Raw genomic sequence first — 18,617 nt, 5'->3', positions numbered from 1 at the left:
CGCTGCTGCAGACCGCCTGCAGTCTGCTCCCACCTCACTCACCTGGTGCATTCTGAAGAAGCCTCCGGTGCTTGGAAGTGTGAGGGGCTGGGTCTGTCTTGTCTCCTCGACTGTAGGCAGGAGTTGGGGCGATTCTAATATCCACCCTGCAGCTGTCTGCCTAGAACCGCTTGGAGTAGTCTGGATAAAGAAATACCGCTCTGGGGGCCAGGAGACCTCAGTTAGAGTCGGCTGCTTGGCTGCTCATCTGCTGTGTGACCTTGGACAAGTGACTGCCCTTCTCTGGGCCTGTGTCCTTTGCATAGGAGGGGTGTGGTCAGAAACCTGGAGGTCTTGAGGGCCCTCCAGGGCCCTGCAGTGGGGTTGAGTGCTGACAAGCTTATGTGGGGTGTCAGCAATACCTGGGATGGTATCTGGGTGAGAACGGTGTCATTCATTCATGCGCTTGTTCAGTCGGCATCTACCGGCGCTCGCTGCAAGGGGTGTGTTGGGCCAGAGGGCTGCCAGACGCTGTCCCAGCCATCGAGGCGCGTTCAGGCAGATCAAGGGGCCGGGAAATCCACTTACGGTGGAGCAGTAAGTCACGGGGGCTGTGGGCACGCAGAAGAGCGGCAAGGGGACCCATGCGGGCTTCCTGTGTCCCGTCTGCACCCGCTGAAGGCTCTGCCATGAGGAAGGGTCTCCTCTCAGAGCCCCACTTCTCTCCTTGCAGAACGGGTACTAACCGCGTCCTCCTTGTGCCTTCCCAGGCCCTGCTCTCCTTAGGGACTCTGGTTCTAGGGAAACGGAGGCGGCTATTCAGAGGGTGATTGGCATGACGTGGGAGAAGAGGAAACTAGTGTAGGCTGATGGGATACAGAGCATCCGGGCGTCTGGCTGACCCCGCCTGCAGGTTCTATCAGCTGGGAAAACACGGGCCACGTGGGTGTGAACGAGTGGGGCTTCTCACCCTCTATGGCAGGCCCTGTCTTTGTCTGTGGTTGATGCATACAGGGTGCCCGCAGGGGTGGCTGGACAGGGTGCTTCCTGGGGAGACGGCATGCTCCCCACCCCCGCCCCCAGAAGGAATTGGGCCAGGCTCACCTCCCGCCCCCAGCCTGACCAGGAAGGGGAGATTTCTGATTCACACGGAGCCATGGTCTCCTTATCTGGGTGATCTCCCTGTTGACCGCCTCCCCCCCACCCCACCCCGCCACACACACACACAGAGTCACACTTGCAGACACAGGATGGAGAAGTCTCTTCTTTCATACCATCCCTTCTGGAAAGTAGTTGCTGGTGAGGATGTGGGGCTAAATTTCCTGGGCTCAGAGCCAGACCACTGGGGTTCACACTCAGCTCCTCCACGTGTTACCTCACTTCTCTGTGCCTCAGTCTTTTACTCTGAGAAATGGGCTGGTGCCTCATCTTGCCTCATAGAAGGGCTGGGAGGATTAAGCGAGTTAATCCAACCAAAGCACTGAGCATGGAACTTGACCTATGAGGGAATAATTATTGATGATTATTTATGGATGATGGTTGGTGACCATTATTCTTATTATTGCCTGATAGCTCAAGCAGGTTAAGTCTCAGAGATATTGGTTGACTTGTCCAAGGTCCAGGAAGGATGGAGGCCTGCCCAGATCTTGAGATGTCAACGCAAAGCAGGTCGTGGGGCCTCCTGCTGAGGAATGTGAGGTCAGGGGCCTGCAGAAACCCAGGGGCAGGTAGGGGAGAGTGTGTCTTTAAGGACACAGTCTGGAAATGGAGATCTGTAGGTTACTGGATTAACTATTCAGTTTTGTCATTGAATCAACCTTTGTTTTGTATTCCATGAACTTTTTGCCTTAAAAAAAAGTCAATCGAATGTCCCCAAATTCATGACCCAAAGCTTTTCTTTGATGTTTATTGAGATGGGGAGTTGTGTTGAAAACATCTTATTTCCCACTCAGTTTTTGTGCTTTGTATTGAAATATTTCTCTGAACACTTAAAATAGAATTTCCTTCCAGATCGCCCATCTCTCATCTGCTAACGTCTCTTTACATTCTTTTCCTCTTTAAAAATGTTCAGTGTATCATCTGGGCTGCCTTTAATAGAAACTGGGCAGAGTCAACAGTTACTCAAAAAATCAATTTAGACTGTCAGATTCTATAACCTGGGAATTGGCATGTAAAAATGTTACCGTCTTATGCCAGGACCCCCTAAGAATAAATGAAGACTCTTGCTTTTAAATTATTGAGTTCTAAGAGTTTATTGGATCCAAGAATATACTTTCTAAAAGCCATGCCGGAGCTTAAAGCCCCTGGGACTTAATCCTAGGGAAGGGGCAGAGGGGTTTGTATTAGAAATAATAGTCAATTTCCAAAACGCACAGCACATAGTAGGCATTCAGTGTTTTTAGAAAGGCTTTTAAAAAGTTCATCCTGACCAAGGACCCATCAGTCCCGCCACCTGCACTGGATGGAATATTACACAGCCAGCAGGAAATGTTGACCTTGCAATTATAAAGTCAGATCAGAATTTGGGCTCAGGTAATGGCCACATGGAAACACGTTCTCTTGTGGACAGGGACTGAACAGGTGCATTGGGATAAAGGGACCTGATTGCTGGTTGAACTGGAAGATTCTCTTCCTGTTATTGTTGCAGCTGCTTTTCTGTTCTTGTTCTTTTTTTTTTTTTTTAATGATTCCAAGAAGAGTGGAGAGTGTGTCAGCATATCAGGAAGGACATTTTATCGGGTGTGGATCATTACACTTCAGGAATTTTCCTAAGAGTGGATTCCAGGTCACCAGGGTCGCCTAACCTGGCCCAGCCCCCAGCAGGCTTTGATGTCAAGCCTCAGCCCCTGATGCTGTGGCTCCCACCCCCCACCTCAAGCTTTCTTCCAGCTCCTCTGCCCCCGCCACCGCTGGGAATTCCCGGCCGCACCCCCCACCCCCCCATAATGAGGCAGTGGCGTGGTTGGGAAGCTCTCGGGAACTGCGTGGTGTGGTCTGCAGCAAGTCATTTGTGTTATTATTTGTCTTGTTCTATTTGGGCGCTTCCTATTTGAAATGACACTTCTGGGCTTCGGAGGGGCCTGGCGTCCTCCCAAATCGATGGGCTCCCGGGGAGATGGTGTGCGTCAGTGCAGTTCACCCTGGGCAGCGGGGGAGAGGAGCCGGACACGGCAGGGCCTGTCCCCAGGGAGTGACCGGCCTGGCCTGCTGTCAGACCAGCTTGTGTGTCCTTCCCAACAAATCTAGAGCGACATTTGAGGCTGGCTACTCCCCACGCCTCTCCACAGCCCTCCCTCCATCAGGGTCACCAGACTCACCGTGGCCTTGGCAGGTACGCCTGGCTGAGGGGTGCAGGGCGGCTGTAAGGGCAGGGTCATCGAGGTCGAGAGCTGCGTGTCATGGTGAGCACGCGGGCAGCTTCGGCCGAGCCCAGTGAGCCCTGCCCCGCTCAGGACGGTGCCCAGGGACACCTCCAGCCACACGGCCCTCATTTAGCCCCAGTGGTTGTAACCCAGTTTGAAAGACCCCAGAGCTGGGAACAGAGTCATTGCAAAGATGTCCCCCTCCCGCCCCCGCCTTGGGTCATCTTCCCACCCCCAGAGACAGAACCAACAGAACCATCCACAGAGCTGGAGACTGGAGGGAGCTGACGCCCAGCTGAAAACCCAAGTCTATCACTTTGTCCTGTGTGTGAGCCGGGCAGGGCTCTCCACCTGCTTGCACCTCAGTTTCTTCGTTTGTGAGGTGAGGGTCGCTGGTGGGAATGAAGATCAGATGAGGTCGTAAACCCAGCATCTTTATCCTGGACCTGAAACAGCATCAGCCCCGTGGTTGGTCCAGGCTGAGGTCCCTGTGTAATACGGTCTCTCCTCCGGGCTCCGGGCCTCACCCCTCCACAGCCTCTGCCTGAGACCCGGGCTTTCACGGCTTCACCGCCACTGCGCAGAGCAGACAACTCCCCACTGAACCTGGGTGGGGCTGACTGTCAGGGAAGCTTCTAGAAAAACACGCCTGCTCTGTGCCGTGCCCTCTTTCTCCCCTTCCCTTCTCCGGTCCTGCCGGTTCCCCCACCGGCCCTACTCAGACCCGCAGGCACACATAGAGCCTTTGCTAGCTTCCCTCCCCACCCACACCTCCCCTGGGTTCCCCAGGAGCCCCCCGACACTTCCCCCCCGGGTTCTCTGGGGCCCCCGGCACCTCTGCTCAGGTTCTCCAGGAGCCCCTGGCACTGTACCGACCCCCCCAGGCTTTGAGAGCTCCCGGCACCTTTCCGGGCTCCAGGCTCCTCTTTGGCCACATGTCCAAGGTCCTGGATCTTGGACTCCCAGGGCCAGGTACCTTGCCCTGCTCCTTACTAGACGAGGCAGGAGCCTTGCTCATTCAGAGCGGACACCGGAGCAGCCCAGAACAGGTTCCTGGTGGCCGCCTGCTAAGCTGGGTGTGAGCCCTTTGCCGCTGGTCTGTGAGGAGGTCTCGGGAGGGGCAGGGTCCAGGAACGGGGCTCGGGCAGCGCCTGCTGGCTGGTGGGTGTGGAGTTTCCAGCATCTGAACAGGCAGTATGGTCGCATTGGCACCACCAGCCACAGAACCCCCCTCCCTTCCCCTCCACGCTCAGCAAGAAGCGGGCACAGAACAGGAGCTCAAGAAAGGTGCTCTGGAAGGACCTCTTGAGCCCAAGGAATCATGTGTCTCAGGGATTCTGAAGGATAAGACAGGTTCATTGAAAGGGAAGTGATCCTCACGATGGAGTAAGCGGATGCAGCCGGTCAGGAGCCGGCTCGAGCAGACTGTCCTGCGGGCAGCCTTGCAGGGTGGCCTGGCCCCAGGCCCTGCACCTCTTTCCACCCCTAAGCTGTTGGCAGAGTGCGATTTGGGGGTTAGCAGATGCAAGCCATTATATACAGGATGGGTAAACAACAGGGTCCTACTGTAAGGCATAGGGAACTATATCCAACATCCTGGGGTAAGTTGTAGTGGAAAAGAATATGAAAAAGTATACGAAAGTGAAAATGCTAGTTGCTCAGTCGTGTCCGACCCTTTGTGACCCCATGGACTGTAGCCCGCCAGGCTCCTCTGTCCATGAGATTCTCCAGGCAAGAATACTGGAGTGGGTTGCCTTTCCCTTCTCCAAGGGATCTTCCCAACCCAGGGATCGAACCCAGGTCTCCTGTATTGCAGGCAGATTCGTTACCATCTGAGCCACCACGGAAGACACTTAGTCACGTTGCTTACACGTTGTGTAAATTAACACAACATTGCAAATCAACTATACTTCAATAAAATGGATTTTTATAAAAAGACTGGTCTTGAGTTAAGGAGAAGCTTTAAACCGGGGAGAAAACCCACAGGAAATACTATGAGGACTCCAGAGTGGGGGTGGGCTGCGGTCAGCATGTGAAAGCTGACACAGCAGAGAGCATTGCCCGCCAGGCTCTGTGAGAGGGAGAAACAGCATCGGAAAGTCCAGCCACACGGGGTGAGTGCCCGGCCCTGTGAAGCCCCCAGGGACAGGACTGCATGTCTGGACACAGCCTGGGATGGAGCAGAGGAGGCAACTTCAGCCAACAGCCTGGACTTACCGAGCTTCCTGTAGCTGCCGTGAGATCCTGCGCAAGGCAAGAGGTATGCCTTGAGCCTCAGTTTTCCCACCTGTAAAATGGGAAGGCGTGCTCCTGGTCCAATGTGGTCATCCTGTCCAAGGGAGGTTGAGCTCCGCCCTGGGTATGGTGTCCAGAGCATGTGAGCCCCCACATCTATTAATCTCCCCACAAGAGGCCTTTCTCACTGGAGGGAGACCACGGTCTCAGAACCTCGGGGCAACCTGACTGGCGTCTCCCTCACCACGGCTGTCGTGCCCCATCAAGGGCACACTGAGACCCCTTCCAGCAGCTCACCCACCCAGCTGGCACCTGACTCCACATTTCACACTCAAAATCTCAAGGCACATCATGGAATTTTCTAGAATGACTTGACTGTCTATCAGTGGCTTGGGCAGATCTTTCCCTGGATGATTCCACGAGGGTGTATTTGTCTGCCCTGGGTGGCGGATCAAAGCCTCAGCTTTCCAGGTCCCCTGGGGTTGTCGGTTCCTGAGGACCCCTGGGTAGTGGCCCCTTGCCATCTGTCCCTTCTCATCTCACATCAGCAGGGTGGTCAGCTGAGAAACCCTCCTAACACACAATGCCTCCCTTGCTGGGAGGGAGGTGGGGAGGTGCCCGGAGACCAGAGTTGAGTCCTGGCTGTGCCATGGAAGAACTCCGCACACGTCCCTTCCCAGCCGGGCCCCAGGCCCCTGGCACGGCCCTGGGGTCTGTCCAGGGGCTTGGCACAGTGACCAGGCAGGGGCAGTGCTGGCCCTCAGAGGCCTGATCATCAGGGCACAGGCGGCAAGTCCACGCAGCCGTGCGTCCGGCCAGAGCGAGGTCCACACAGACGCGGAGCGGGGTCAGCAACCCTCAGGTGGCCCCGGGACTGTGAGTCCACCATGTCCAGCCTCATCGTGGGTGTCTGAGGTCTGTGCCGTTGGCCCCTTTTACAGATAAACCGAGTCTCGCCAAGGTCCAGGCCTTGCTCAAGACCACAAGCTTGCAGGTGGCACCAGCCACGCAGGGGGTACCCCCTCCCCACCTGCGCGGTTTTCCAAGGTAGCCAAGGAGATCTTAGAAGCCGGGGGGCTCACCCTTGAGGGAGGGGCGGGAGCTGAACACACGTCTATGCCAATGAAATAATTATAGAGTATGAAAACGGCTCAATTAAATCATTTTTTTAAGTGCATATGTACAAACACTTAGCAATTAAGCAGCCAATTTACAAATAGCAATTTTCCAACTGCACTTGCCTTTCATATATCTATTTGCTGGATGTAGAGTCTATTTTTATTCAAAATTTTTAATTTGAATAAATCTAGATGGAATCATCACTTTTGAGTTACAGTCAGAATTTGGAGATGGTCTTAGCACTGGGGAAGGTCAGGGTGTAGGTTGGGAGGAGGTCTGGCCCAGAGGAGACCCTGGGTGAGCACTGTTCCCCTCCTCCTCTCTCCTTCTCCCCTCCTCCCCACCCTCCTTTTTCCCGCCTCCCCTCACTCCTGTTCTTCCTTCTGGACATGCTCAGCTCTCACAGGAATTTTGACCATCCAGAGATGAATCAGGGAGTCTCCCTTCAACAGGCAAGTCCAGGGGGCACTTGTTGGCTGGTTTTCAGACATCAGGCAAATCTGATTGGTTTCTATGGGAAATTTGCCCAGAGATGGATACGTGCTCACTGGAGGTCACACAGCCTTCCTGTTCTGGTACCTGGTGGCGCTGCAGGAGGAGGCGGATTTAGGTTCAGGGCTGGTACCCTGGGGCTGTGGGGAGTTTAGAGAAGAATCAGGAACGGAAGGCGTTTAATTGAGTCATCTGTGCCTCAAGCTTGGTGAGCTTCTAACAGAGAGATATCGCACTCCAGGGAAGAGATGGACACCCACCCTGTGCATCATCGGGTGTCTGGGGTGTTCCCTGGCAAATCTGGTTTGCATCTCTGGTTTGCATACTGAGCACTGCACATCACTGCAGATGGTAACTGCAGCCATGAAATTAAAAGACGCTTGCCCCTTGGAAGAAAAGCTATGACCAACCTAGACAGCATATTAAAAAGCAGAGATATTACTTTGCCAACAAAGTCCGTCTAGTCAAAGATATGGTTTTTCCAGTGGTCATGTATGGATGTGAGAGATGAACTATAAAGAAAGCTGAACGCCGAAGAATTGATGCTTTTGAACTGTGGTTTTGGAGAAGACTCCTGAGAGTCCCTTGAACTGCAAGGAGAACCAACCAGTCCATCCTAAAGGAAATCAGCCCTGAATATTCATTGGAAGGACTGAAGCTAAAGTTGAAACTCCAATACTTTGGCCACTTGATGCAAAGAACTAACTCATTTGAAAAGACTCTAATGCTGGGAAAAATTGAAGGTGGGAGGAGAAGGGGGTTTCAGAGGATGAGATGGTTGGATGGCATCACTGACTCAATGGACATGAGTTTGAGTAAACTCCGGGAGTTGGTGATGGACAGGGAGGCCTGGCGTGCTGCAGTCTATGCGGTTGCAGAGTTGGACACTACTGAGCGACTTTCATTTTCACTTTCACCTTCCTTGTCTAGAGAGGACAGGGGAGAGGGAGCCCTCTCCTTGGGCCTTTGTGCCTGCACCTCCCTCTACATGGAGGGTTTTCTGGGGTTGTCACATGAAGTACCATACTGCCTTTAGACAATGGAAACTGTTGTCCGCAGTCTGGAGCCTGGAAGCCTGGGTTCTGGGTGTTGGTAGGGTTGGGTCTCCTGGAGGATGTAGGGGAAATCTGTTCCTTGCCTCTCTCTGAGCTCCTGGGGGTGGCTGGCAGTCCTTGGTGTCTGTAGCTGGCACGTAGCACCCTCTCTTCCTTCCTTCCCATCTCAGCTGGGTGTCTGAGGGGCCTTCCCTGCCATGCTCTGAGACAGCTCTCTACTGCCCCCTCTGTCCCCCACCCTGTTTATGCTTCTCCCCAGTCCTTGTCTCCTTTGACAGAGCTGTGTTTTTGCTTTTTTATCAGCCACCTCCCCAGGACCTGATAGAATATAGATTCCCAGGCTGCAGGGCCTGGGTCCCACTCGCTCCCTGCTGAGGGCTCACACCAGCAGGTGCCCTTGAGTGAGCAGGTGTGAACAGGCTGCTGTGGCCACGGGTGGGGGAAGGGAACAGCTGGGCTGGGGCAGGTGGGTGTCTGGATGGAGGGAAGGGTAGACGGCCAGGTGTCCCGGAGGCAGAGCCCATCACAGGTCTGAGAGGTGGCTTGTTGGGCCGGAGGGAGAGGGAGGGGACCAAGAGGCTGGAGGTTGCCAGGCACACACTCTTTCTCTCCCTGGGGGTTCTGGAATTTCCTGGGTCTTTGAATCATTCCTCTGGGCCTTGGCCTCCTCCTTCCCAAGGAAAATCAATTCTCCAAGGTGTTGAGAGTAAGCACTTCCCTAATGACACCTGGGGAGGGGAGTGGGTAGAGAGTCAGAGGATCCTGTTGGGGAAGGGAGACTGGGTGGGGTGGGGTGGGGGCAGCCCCTGCTGGAGTTCCTGGGAATCAGGGGCACAGGGGCTGCTTTCTGTCCTGGCCTGGGGAAGCACCTTGTGACCTCAGGCCTTTGAAGGACCTGACCTCTGGGGACAAGCGGCCACTGAGCCCCAGGGCTATAAACACGACCCATCTTCCTAGAGCCTCTGGGAAAGGGCAGGCTTAGGAAAGAGGCAGGGAGGAAGAACATCCCTGTAGAAAGGTGAGGATGTACTATGATGGGATGGAGCTACAACACTGCCAGAGGGGTGGGGCATTTTCCCTGGGCAGTTCCAGGCCTCACTCTGGACCCTGGCTACAGGGGGGAAGTCTGAGACTCACAGCTTGACCCAGCCCTTCGATGGGTCCAGAGGGGGCCACCTGCAGCCCAGGCCCCACACAGTGCCGGGTCTGGGGACTGGATACCAGCCGAGCCCCCGCCAATAGTTGGGATCGGCCGCCCTCAGCCCTGGAGCTCAGCTCCGTCCAACACGTCTCAGTGGTGATCAGATGGACAGGTCCAAGGGCCGCCAACCCAGTGGGCCTCAGCAGCCCTGGATGCCCACTCCTGTCCGTGTCCCTACCTCGGGGTGAGCTTCCTGACTGGTCAGAAAACCAGATGCTCTGGGAGAAACTGAGGCCTCCGGGACTTCACGTGTCAGTTTAGGGAGGGGGTGAAAAGTGCCGCCCGGGTCAGACAGTGCCTCCGGCTCTGCAGTCACTGCACGTTTTAACCTGCTGGTCCCAAGGAGAGCTGGGCCCAGGGTCCCTGAGCTGAGCTCAGCTGAGGGTGCTGAGCTTCAACAAGGGATTAATTCCGTGTTCCGATGCTCTGGCTGCTGTGAAATTGCCCTTGATGCCTGTATCTCTTCTGCTGCTGCGGCTGCTCTGGGCAGAGGTTAGAACTTGGAGGCTCCTTCCTGCAGGCCTTGCCTTACAGACAGGAACATGGGCCCCTGGGCCCCATGGAGTAGAGTGGGTGCGGACGCCCCCCGGCTGGCTCAGGGATGTGGGTCTGATTCCCAGGGGCCCTGGGGGTGCATGTGGTCAGGGAGGAGGGTGCAGCTCCCTGGAGGAAGTCACGGTCCAGAGGGAAATGGACAAGCAGACAGGTCTCAGGGTGGTGGGGACCTTCTGTAGAACAAACAGGATGCCAGCTAATATGCACGTCCTAGTTGGCCACCTGTTTGCTGAGTGATTTCAGGCAGGAACAGATCCCCTCTGGTCCTCTGGCCCTCTGCAAGATGGACATAGGGACATAATCTGTCAGGGTTTTCTGAGGAATCAAAAAGACATGGCCAGGACCTGTGAGACCCTTCCTAACGAGGGTGATGAAGCTACGGTAGAACTCACACAGACCGTGGACAGGGTGAGACACTGTGGGATGCCCAGGGCAGGTGGCTCGCTGGAAAACAGAGCTGGGGGAGTCCTGGGCCTCCCCAGAGACCCCTGGCACACAGCCTGTGCTGGACACCATCAGGGCCCAGAGGCGTGGTGGGGACCCGTGGCTGACAGCTGTCGTCCTGTCCCCCCAGGTCGTTGGACTTCGGGACGTCCTACACCAAGCTCACCCTCCAGCCTGGCGTCACCACCATCATCGACAACTTCTACATCTGCCCGACCAACAAGAGAAAGGTAGGTGCTGCGCCCGGCGTCTCTCTGTGCACAGGGGGCAGGGGGGCTGGGTCACGTTGTTCCTCTGGGACCCTCAGGGCAGGTGAGGCATCTACCTCCCGGCTCTCTGCGTCACCCTTGGCTCTTCCACCTGCGTTCATTTGGATGAAGGGGTTTAAAACAGCGGCTGGGCCTGGGGGCAGGGAAGGTTACCCTGGTGTCTGTGTCTGCCCCTGCCCTGGGCCAGTCCATCCAGGCAGAGTTGGGGGTTGGGGGGCGGTAGTGGCCGCTCTGGAGAGGAGAAAGAGTCTTCCTGGTCTGGAGTCCTGGCAAAGCAGCGAAAAACAGTCTGGTCGCCTGCCACTTTTTTTTTTTTTGGTTGATTTGGTTTTTCATCTGAAGTTTCCTTTCTGTTTTCCTGGCCTGAGAGAGTCTCCTGACTCTGCTTTCCGCCTGGTTGTGGGTCAGGGAACTTGGCCATTTCCAGGTACTGCCACTCATGCCAAGTTCTAGGAGAACTGGGGCTTTTGCAAGCCCAGGGTTGCCTCCTGACCCCCTTGGGACCCCAGAATGAGTCAGAGGAAGTACCCTTGGTGTGCCCCCAGCTGTCCTGCACGCTTGACTCCATTCAGAGAAACAGATCAGTGTCACGGAGAGGGACCTGGACAGGTCAGGCACCTCCTGGGAAATGGCGTGTAACCCTGCCCTGGGAATGGGAACACAGAGCCTGCCACTTGGCTTGCACGCGGGGGCCCCACGTGGAGGGCGCTGGCAGATGTGACGGTTAAGCTGACGGTGGGTTACTGGGCCCAGAGGAGTCGGGGGAGGCGTGCACTTGGCAGGTTCTGCAGGGATCAGGCCCCTTCGTAGAGTTTTATGGAACACGAGGACTGGTGTGGACTGCCGTTTGCTAGGGGGTGTCCAGGGCATCTTGGTGGCACCTTTTAATGTGATGTCAGCTTTCTGCAGGCCGTCCCCCCCTCCCCTCTCTTTAACTTTCACTGCTGTAAAGGTTTCTTGATGGACAGAATCGGAATGTGGAGATGGGGAGGGCTGCTGGGGGGAGGGGGAACTTCCATGGGGACACTGATGCCTAGAGGGGACTTGGGACAGAAGAGAAAGGCAGGGGGTTGGTTTCGCCCATGCCTGCATCTCCCTAGACCCTGCCCGGGGTCTTCACATGCACGGTCGCACTCTGTTCCTGGAAAGGAGGGGTTAGTATCCCATTTTCTGGGGCAGAAAACTGAGGCCCAGGAAGGTGAGGCTACCACCCAATCATCACAGAGCTGGTGGTGGGGGAGCTGGGTTTGACCCCAGCCTCACCCGGGTCCAGAGCTGGGAGCTTCTCTTGTGGAGAGATGACAGTGAGTGGGAGGGAACGACCCCCACCCACTACCGCCGCCACACTCACAGCACCCCCAGCTCGGCCGCACCTGCCCCCTGAGCGGCCCTCATCCCGTGTCTGACTCCAGCCCAGGTCGGTAAGAGGACAGCTTACCAACCTCCAGGTAATCAAACCCTCATTCTGCTGTGAGCAGCTCACCTCTCCTGAGCTCCGCCCCCACCCTCTGAGCCGCGGGGCTCTCTTGGGGGGCGGGGTGGTCAGCGAGAGACACACCCAGGCAGCACCCCAGCCTAGGCCTGGGCAGAGCAGTGTGTGGCGCGTGGAGGCCCTTCATCGGCCACGAGAGCTGAGCGCTGGGATGGGCAAGGACAGAAGCTCTGCCTCCCGCCCACTGCCGTCTTTCTCCCTGGGGTCACTGTGATTCAGAGGCGAGGCCAAGCAAGGCTCCTGGGGGCTGGTGCTGACCCAGGCCGGAGAGCCCTGTCCTCCCCTAAGACTCTAGGCAGCAGTGGACACGGGAGGTCAAGCCACTCATCTCCTCTGCATCCTCCAAGTTCTGTCTGTCTAGCCAGCCTGGCCCTGAAGCCACCCCCAAGCTGCTGCTCTTGGCCCCTGTGAGGGGAGACCCCTCTGTGCATCACCAGCTGGGGTGTGACCGTGGCTCCAGGGCTGGCCCCAAAGGCTGTGTCCACCTTCGGAAACGAGACAGGCAGAGGCAACAGTGCAGGCACGGAGCAGGGAGTCTCCGAGGCCGGGAGGTCAGGGAAGGCTTCATGTAGAGCCAGGCCTACAGCAGGGAGGACAGACAGACCCAGGCCCTGCATGCAGCAACTGCCAGGATAAAGGGGGTGGGGCGGGGGTTAATGAGATGATGGGCAGGAACTCAGCAAGGGGGCTTCAGATAGGGCTTCCGAGCAGGCCAAGGGCACCAGGAATGAGGCGTCCATGCTGGTCCCCTGGGGGCTCGGGCAGAGGGAGGGTGGTCCAGGGGGCTCCAACTGGGGCACGCAGCAGAGTCGCCTCTGCAGACAACATCGGGACAGGGGTGCAGGCAGGGAGACGTTTGTGTCTTTAGGAAAAAAGAGAACACTGATCGGTGATGCCCTTGAGAGGGTATTTGAGAATTTAGCCTGGAAATACCACTGGGGGTAGACCTGTGCCCCGCACAAGCACTCAGCTGATGTTGAAGGAATGAATGAATGAGTGAGTGAGCGTCACAAGCAGCAGCTGGTCCTGCTGAATGGATGCCATTGCCTTGTAGTTTTTTCTGATCCCCGGATTCCCCCTGCACCTAGGAGAGCAGGCGTGGAGGGCCCGTGGTGTGCTGTGGGGCCCCCTGAATTTGAGGGGGGTCCGGGGAGCAGCACCTAGACTGGGGGCCCCTGTCCTCATTCCAGCTCTGACATGACCCCCCAGCCAGGGGACATCAGGGAGGTCCCAGGTATCTCATCTCTTACTGGGGCGATGATCAAGGGAAGACGTGACAAGTGGATTCAGAAAGCACCTTGCTTATTTTACTGCCACTCAGAGTATACATTGACAGTTCCCAAAGGCGCCCCCTCCCCCATGTCTGCCACCGGTGATGTCACCGTGTGTTTTAAATGCACGGCCCTTGGTGCTCAGCTGATTCTCAAGAAATACAGGAAGCAGAAAACCGCAGTCGCTGTTACAGAAAAGGCTGATGTGAGACCATGTCAAATGAAGAGCCAGAAGCCACAGGGGTTGGTGAGGGTGGAGGAGAGAGTGGGGGCCACGTGCTGGTCTGCGAGCTTCTGAAGGGTGGTCCTAGGGGTCGGGGAGCAGCCCAGGCACTCTGCACACTGCCCTTAGTGCTCAGCCGATTCTCAGGAAACATGGGAGCAATGGGCTGGACTGGGGCTGGGGTGGGGCCCCGTCAGGAGAAGCAGAAATGTCCTCTCATCATTGCATTCATGCATTTGCTCGTCTGTAGCTTCCCCGTTCCTCAGCCACCCCTGGCGATCATGCAGAGTACGCCGGGCCCTGGTCCAGAACCAGATGTCAATCGTCATTTATTTGTGTGGACGTGGGGCATGACTTGGGGGTTTGCATCGTCACCTGCATTGCTAGATGAGAAAACAGGCTCTCGGGAAGCTGGACGAGTTGTCCAGGTCACCCGGCTGGTGGGGTAGCTCAGCTCTCACCAATGCAGTAAACATATTGTGTCTGTACTTGGCATTGAGCAAGGTTCGAATCCAGTTCTGCTGGATGCCAGAGCACGTTCTGTCACACCCTCGAGCTCACCAGGCACCCTGCGGCAAAGTTCCAGGGAGCAGATAAGGGTCCCCACATCGGTGCAAGCCCAGCCCAGCCCAGCCCGCTTTGACGGAGGTGGGGGATTCAGTAACGTGCTGTGGCCAGACCAGACCCCATCTGACCATGGCTGAGCTGTGTGACTCTGGAAGATCCCATTTCTTCTCCAGGCCTCAGTTTCCCCCTCTGTAAGATGAGGAGGTTGCACTAGGGGTTCTCCAAAGCCCCTCCCAGCTCCAGCATTCTGGACTCTCCTGGGCTCCTCCCAGTGGAGGAGCAGCAGGTGGGGAGTGAGATCCCCGTGGGCAGAGCCCAGACTGCTCTGTCCACTGGGTGTGCTGGCTTCTCCTCCACGGGAGGGCAGGGTCCAGCAGGTCCCCACACTCCATCTCAACATCAAGCCCCATCCATTCGGCCGATGTGGGTTGAGGTCCTACTATGCGCCAGGCGACATGCTTGGTGCTGGAGAGTGAGAACCCTTGGTCCAATCTTATAGATATCAGATTCAGATGAAGCGCCTACTATGTGGTACAGATACTAGATGTAGTTTAAGTACCTACTGCACGGGGCAGATACCAGATGCAGATTAAACACCTAGCTGGGCACTGGAATAGGGAGGTGAGCTGGACAGACAGTGCAAACCTTCTTCAACCTTTGAGACTCTGGTGGAGCCCTGGGAAACCGCACCTCTCCTGCTGCTGCATTTGTGTGGGAGGAATAAGAACAGGGCCCAAAGTGAGCCCTTCCAGTGCAAGAGGTTTACCCCATCGTGAGTCTGATCTGGAAAAAGATCGGGTCCTTTATTCACAGGGGCGCCTGCATGAGCGTGAGTGGAGGGTCTACCTCTCCAGTTACCGGCAATGGATAGGTTTTGCAGGAAGATGTGAATGCTATTAGGAGTCCATTTAGCAACAATTACAGACTAAGCAGCACTGTATAGCTCCTTAAGAGACCACTTTGCAACCTGTCTTACAAAATGAATATCCTTTTATTTTTGTCTTGCCAGTAGTGTAACCAGAGCTCCCACCTGGATGCCCATGGGCACGACATTCTACCATTGTCATGGCATGACCTGAGACCCCGGGGGCCCCTAGGATCCCTCAGCATCCCCGTACACCTTCTGTGCTGTCTGAATTCCTGATTTAGCTTTGGACTAGCAGCGCATTTCTGACTTGGCCCGGAGAACCCCTTGGCAGGGCGAGAGGGTGTGTAGTCACAGCCCAGGGGGAGCCGGTCAGGGCACGGAATTGCTTTCAAGTGTCATGGTTTATATTAAAAATTCATGTGAATTTTCACTTTATTTCATGATGTGTCAGCGCTGGTTTGAATGCTTAAATCACACACAGAGACACACAGTTTCAACAAAAAAATCTCTGTTAACCTGATGACCCAGGAGAAGGCTCTGGTTTTAAACCTCAGGACCCCTGGCCCAGCCACCAGCAGGCACCCTCCTGGGGCCGTGACTCCTCATTTGGGAAGCACGGGGTCAGGACAAGATCTCCATCGATTCATCTACTTGTTCATTCTGCTCACTCACCCGAGACATCCTGAGAAACTGCCACGAGCCAAGCACTCAGGGTGGAAATGAATCAGGCCAAAAATCTCTCCTTAGAGAAGCTCGGTGTCACAGAGCACAAACCATGGTTGGGAAGAGACCGGTCGTCCTGAAGAATGGACCGACTTCTGAAGGCTCTTGATGTACCAGGCCTCCTATGGGGAGTTTAATGTACGCTACCTCTGATCCCTGCAACCCCCTTTAAAGCAAGGGCTTGTACATCATCTCACAGGTGAAGGAACCAACAGGTTCAGGGTCTTCTCTAAGGCCACACGTGTAGGACAGGTAATAGGCACGCTCTGTCTCTCCATCTCTGCCTCTGTCTCTTGTTAACAGTTGTTTTGTGGCTTCGGTCGAGTCCAACTCTTTGCGACCCCAACGACTGTAGCCGGCCAGGCTCCTCTGTCCATGGGGTTTCCCAAGCAGGAACACTGGAGTGGGTTGCCAGGTCCTTCTCCAGCCTCTGTCTCTATCTCTCCTCAAATACTTGGGGTTCCTGGGCCTTTTGTCCCAATCCTGGTCTCCAACTCTGAGCCCTCTCTCTAGTATAGAGACCCTTCTCGACGTAGAGACCCCGCCCCATCCTGGAATGCACGCCCCGCCCACTTACCTGGAGGCCCCGCCCCCTCCAGGGCAGAGGCCCCGCCCCTCCCTGCTGTGGAGGCTCCGCCCTTTTCTGGCATGAGCCCCGCCCCCTTCTCCCGCTGATCTCCTGGCTCAGCTCCCTGGTCTTGTTTCTTCCTTTTGGCCTCCGCAGTGCATGGTGGGGGTCTGTCCTCAGGAGGGAGCCGAGGTCAGCCCCGTCCCATGGCCTTGGCCGTTCACAGACCCTCCTGCTGTCACTCAGAGGACTCCAAGGTGGGGCGATCTCTGTCTGACCTGCCCACATTAAGAGCAGCAGCCCCGAGGCATGCTTGCTGCACCCCCCACCCCCATGCCGGATGGTCAATCAGAGGTTTTTTCCCCGGAGCTTGGAAGCCCAGGTATGCGCCAGTGTTTTAAAGACCGTGTTTAGCGTCAAGGCCTTCATTTTGTTCCTCCTCTCATTGAGATGGGTTGTGTGACTGTAGCTTTGAAATCTTCTCCCGGAGTGTTGACCAGCATCTCCCTGCTCTGCAGAAGCGTCTGACCAGAAAGGGCCGAGGCACAGAGTTGGGGGGTTCTCGGCTTGAGGGGGTTCACATGCCAGCATCTCCCCATCCTGGCTCTCTGCGGTGTAATTTGGGGATCACAGGAAATAATGCATAGGGTAGCACCGTGCTGGCCCCTGTGGTAAGGATGCTGCGTCCGTGTTGGACAGCGCCAGGGACTGGTGCCCCTCCAGTGAGCCAGGCCAGTATGTGGCCTGTGGGCACAGTGCCCGCGCCGCGGGGACTCTGGGACGACCAACCCCGTCACTCCCCGTCTTTCTGACGGTGCTGTCAGGCCTGAGCCTGGACCCCTGCTGTGTCCTCCCATCAACCTGGGGGGACCCACCATCTCCTTGTTGTCAGGAAAGGAGGGCTTGAGATGCACATTGAGCTTCAGGAGGCAAGCTCAGGGGTGTCCGCGCCCGTCCTGGGCAGCTGCGGAGCTGGCCACACCCATGTCTGTGTCCTGCTACAGTACAGGGACGTGGGCACCCCGGTGTGGCGCCCTTGCATGCAGTGCTTACACTCAGGCTGCCTCTCTGGATCTGTGCCCGACCAGGGCTGCCCCCTCCATGAGGAGCCCCTCAGCAGCCATCAGGTGCTCCCTTGGAGTGAGTGTGCTCCACCAGTGAAGGGGCTGGGCGCCGGCGGCATCAGTTCTCTGGGGCAGGAGGTGGGCAGGTCTGCTGGAGATGCTTGCCTCCCAGGGAGTGTTCATGGTGCCCTGCGCTCCTGCATGCTTGCAACATGAGGCATGCCCAGAGAGTGCTCTCCAGGCAGGATGCATGTGGGCCACCCGTTGGGGGACCAGGCCTTCCTGGGAGGACCTGGGTGGGCTGTTCTCAAGGGCAAGGCTGGAGGAGTCCTCAGGATGAGATCAGATGTGCTGGTTTGCCTGTTTTTTTTTTTTTTTTTTTTTTAAGAAAGCTCTTTTGCTGTGGTGGGGAGACTAGAATGGACTGAGGGAAAGCCACTCTTCACCCATCTACCTGCCCACCTACCCACCCATCCATCCATTCATCCAGCCACCCATCTATCCATTCAACCACCCACCCATCCATACATCCACCCACCCACCCACCCACCCATCCATCCATCCACCCAACCATCTACCCACCCATCCACCCATCCACCCATCCATCCACCCATCCATCCATTCCCCACCCACCCATCCATTCACTCATCCAGCCATCTAATGGGCATCCGTCTGGCTCCAACACTGGTGGGGTCCAGCTGAGTGATAAAGAGGCTGAACCGAGGTGGGCAGGTTCACGGGGAAGACAAGGACACAGTCAGGAGATGTCTTGTGTTTAGATGATGCCCCAGCCTTCTGGTATGAGCAGTGGGTTAACAGGGACACGGGAGGGCCCTGGAGAAGCAGCAGACCTTAGGGGGAGTATTACTAGCCCAGGATGGGAAAGCTGAGTCCACTGGCCTATGGCATCCAGAGGTGATGCCCAGGATGCTCTCAGGTTGGCTAGGCTGGAGCGGGAGACAGTGCTCAGGGCTCATGGTACAGAATAGTCACGTGTGCCCACTGCAGTTCTGATTGTGTGGGGGGATCTCTCAGGGGGCCCCCCTTAGCTTGGGCAGGCCTCCCAGGCCTCTTTCCTGTTCCGGAGTTCTCTGGTCAGCCTCAGCATACAAGATGAGGCAGGTGGGTTG

The 18,617-nt window shown here is 56.3% G+C and overlaps 1 protein-coding gene across 1 annotated transcript in view; it reads left to right on the top strand.

Annotated features, from left to right (window-relative positions):
• The window catches only part of SORCS2 (sortilin related VPS10 domain containing receptor 2), a 491,606-nt gene that overhangs the window by 295,337 nt on the left and 177,652 nt on the right, over window positions 1-18,617 (top strand). Inside the window, exon 3 of the mRNA XM_043906091.1 lies at window positions 10,573-10,672. Coding sequence (XP_043762026.1) covers window positions 10,573-10,672 — 100 coding nt within the window. The remainder of the gene's footprint in view (window positions 1-10,572; window positions 10,673-18,617) is intronic.

This window comes from Cervus elaphus, chromosome 6 (assembly GCF_910594005.1).
Source record: "Cervus elaphus chromosome 6, mCerEla1.1, whole genome shotgun sequence".
NCBI classification, from domain to species: Eukaryota; Metazoa; Chordata; class Mammalia; order Artiodactyla; family Cervidae; genus Cervus; species Cervus elaphus.
The sequence above is the reverse complement of the archived record's forward strand: the minus strand, read 5'-3'. Positions and strand labels throughout refer to the sequence as shown.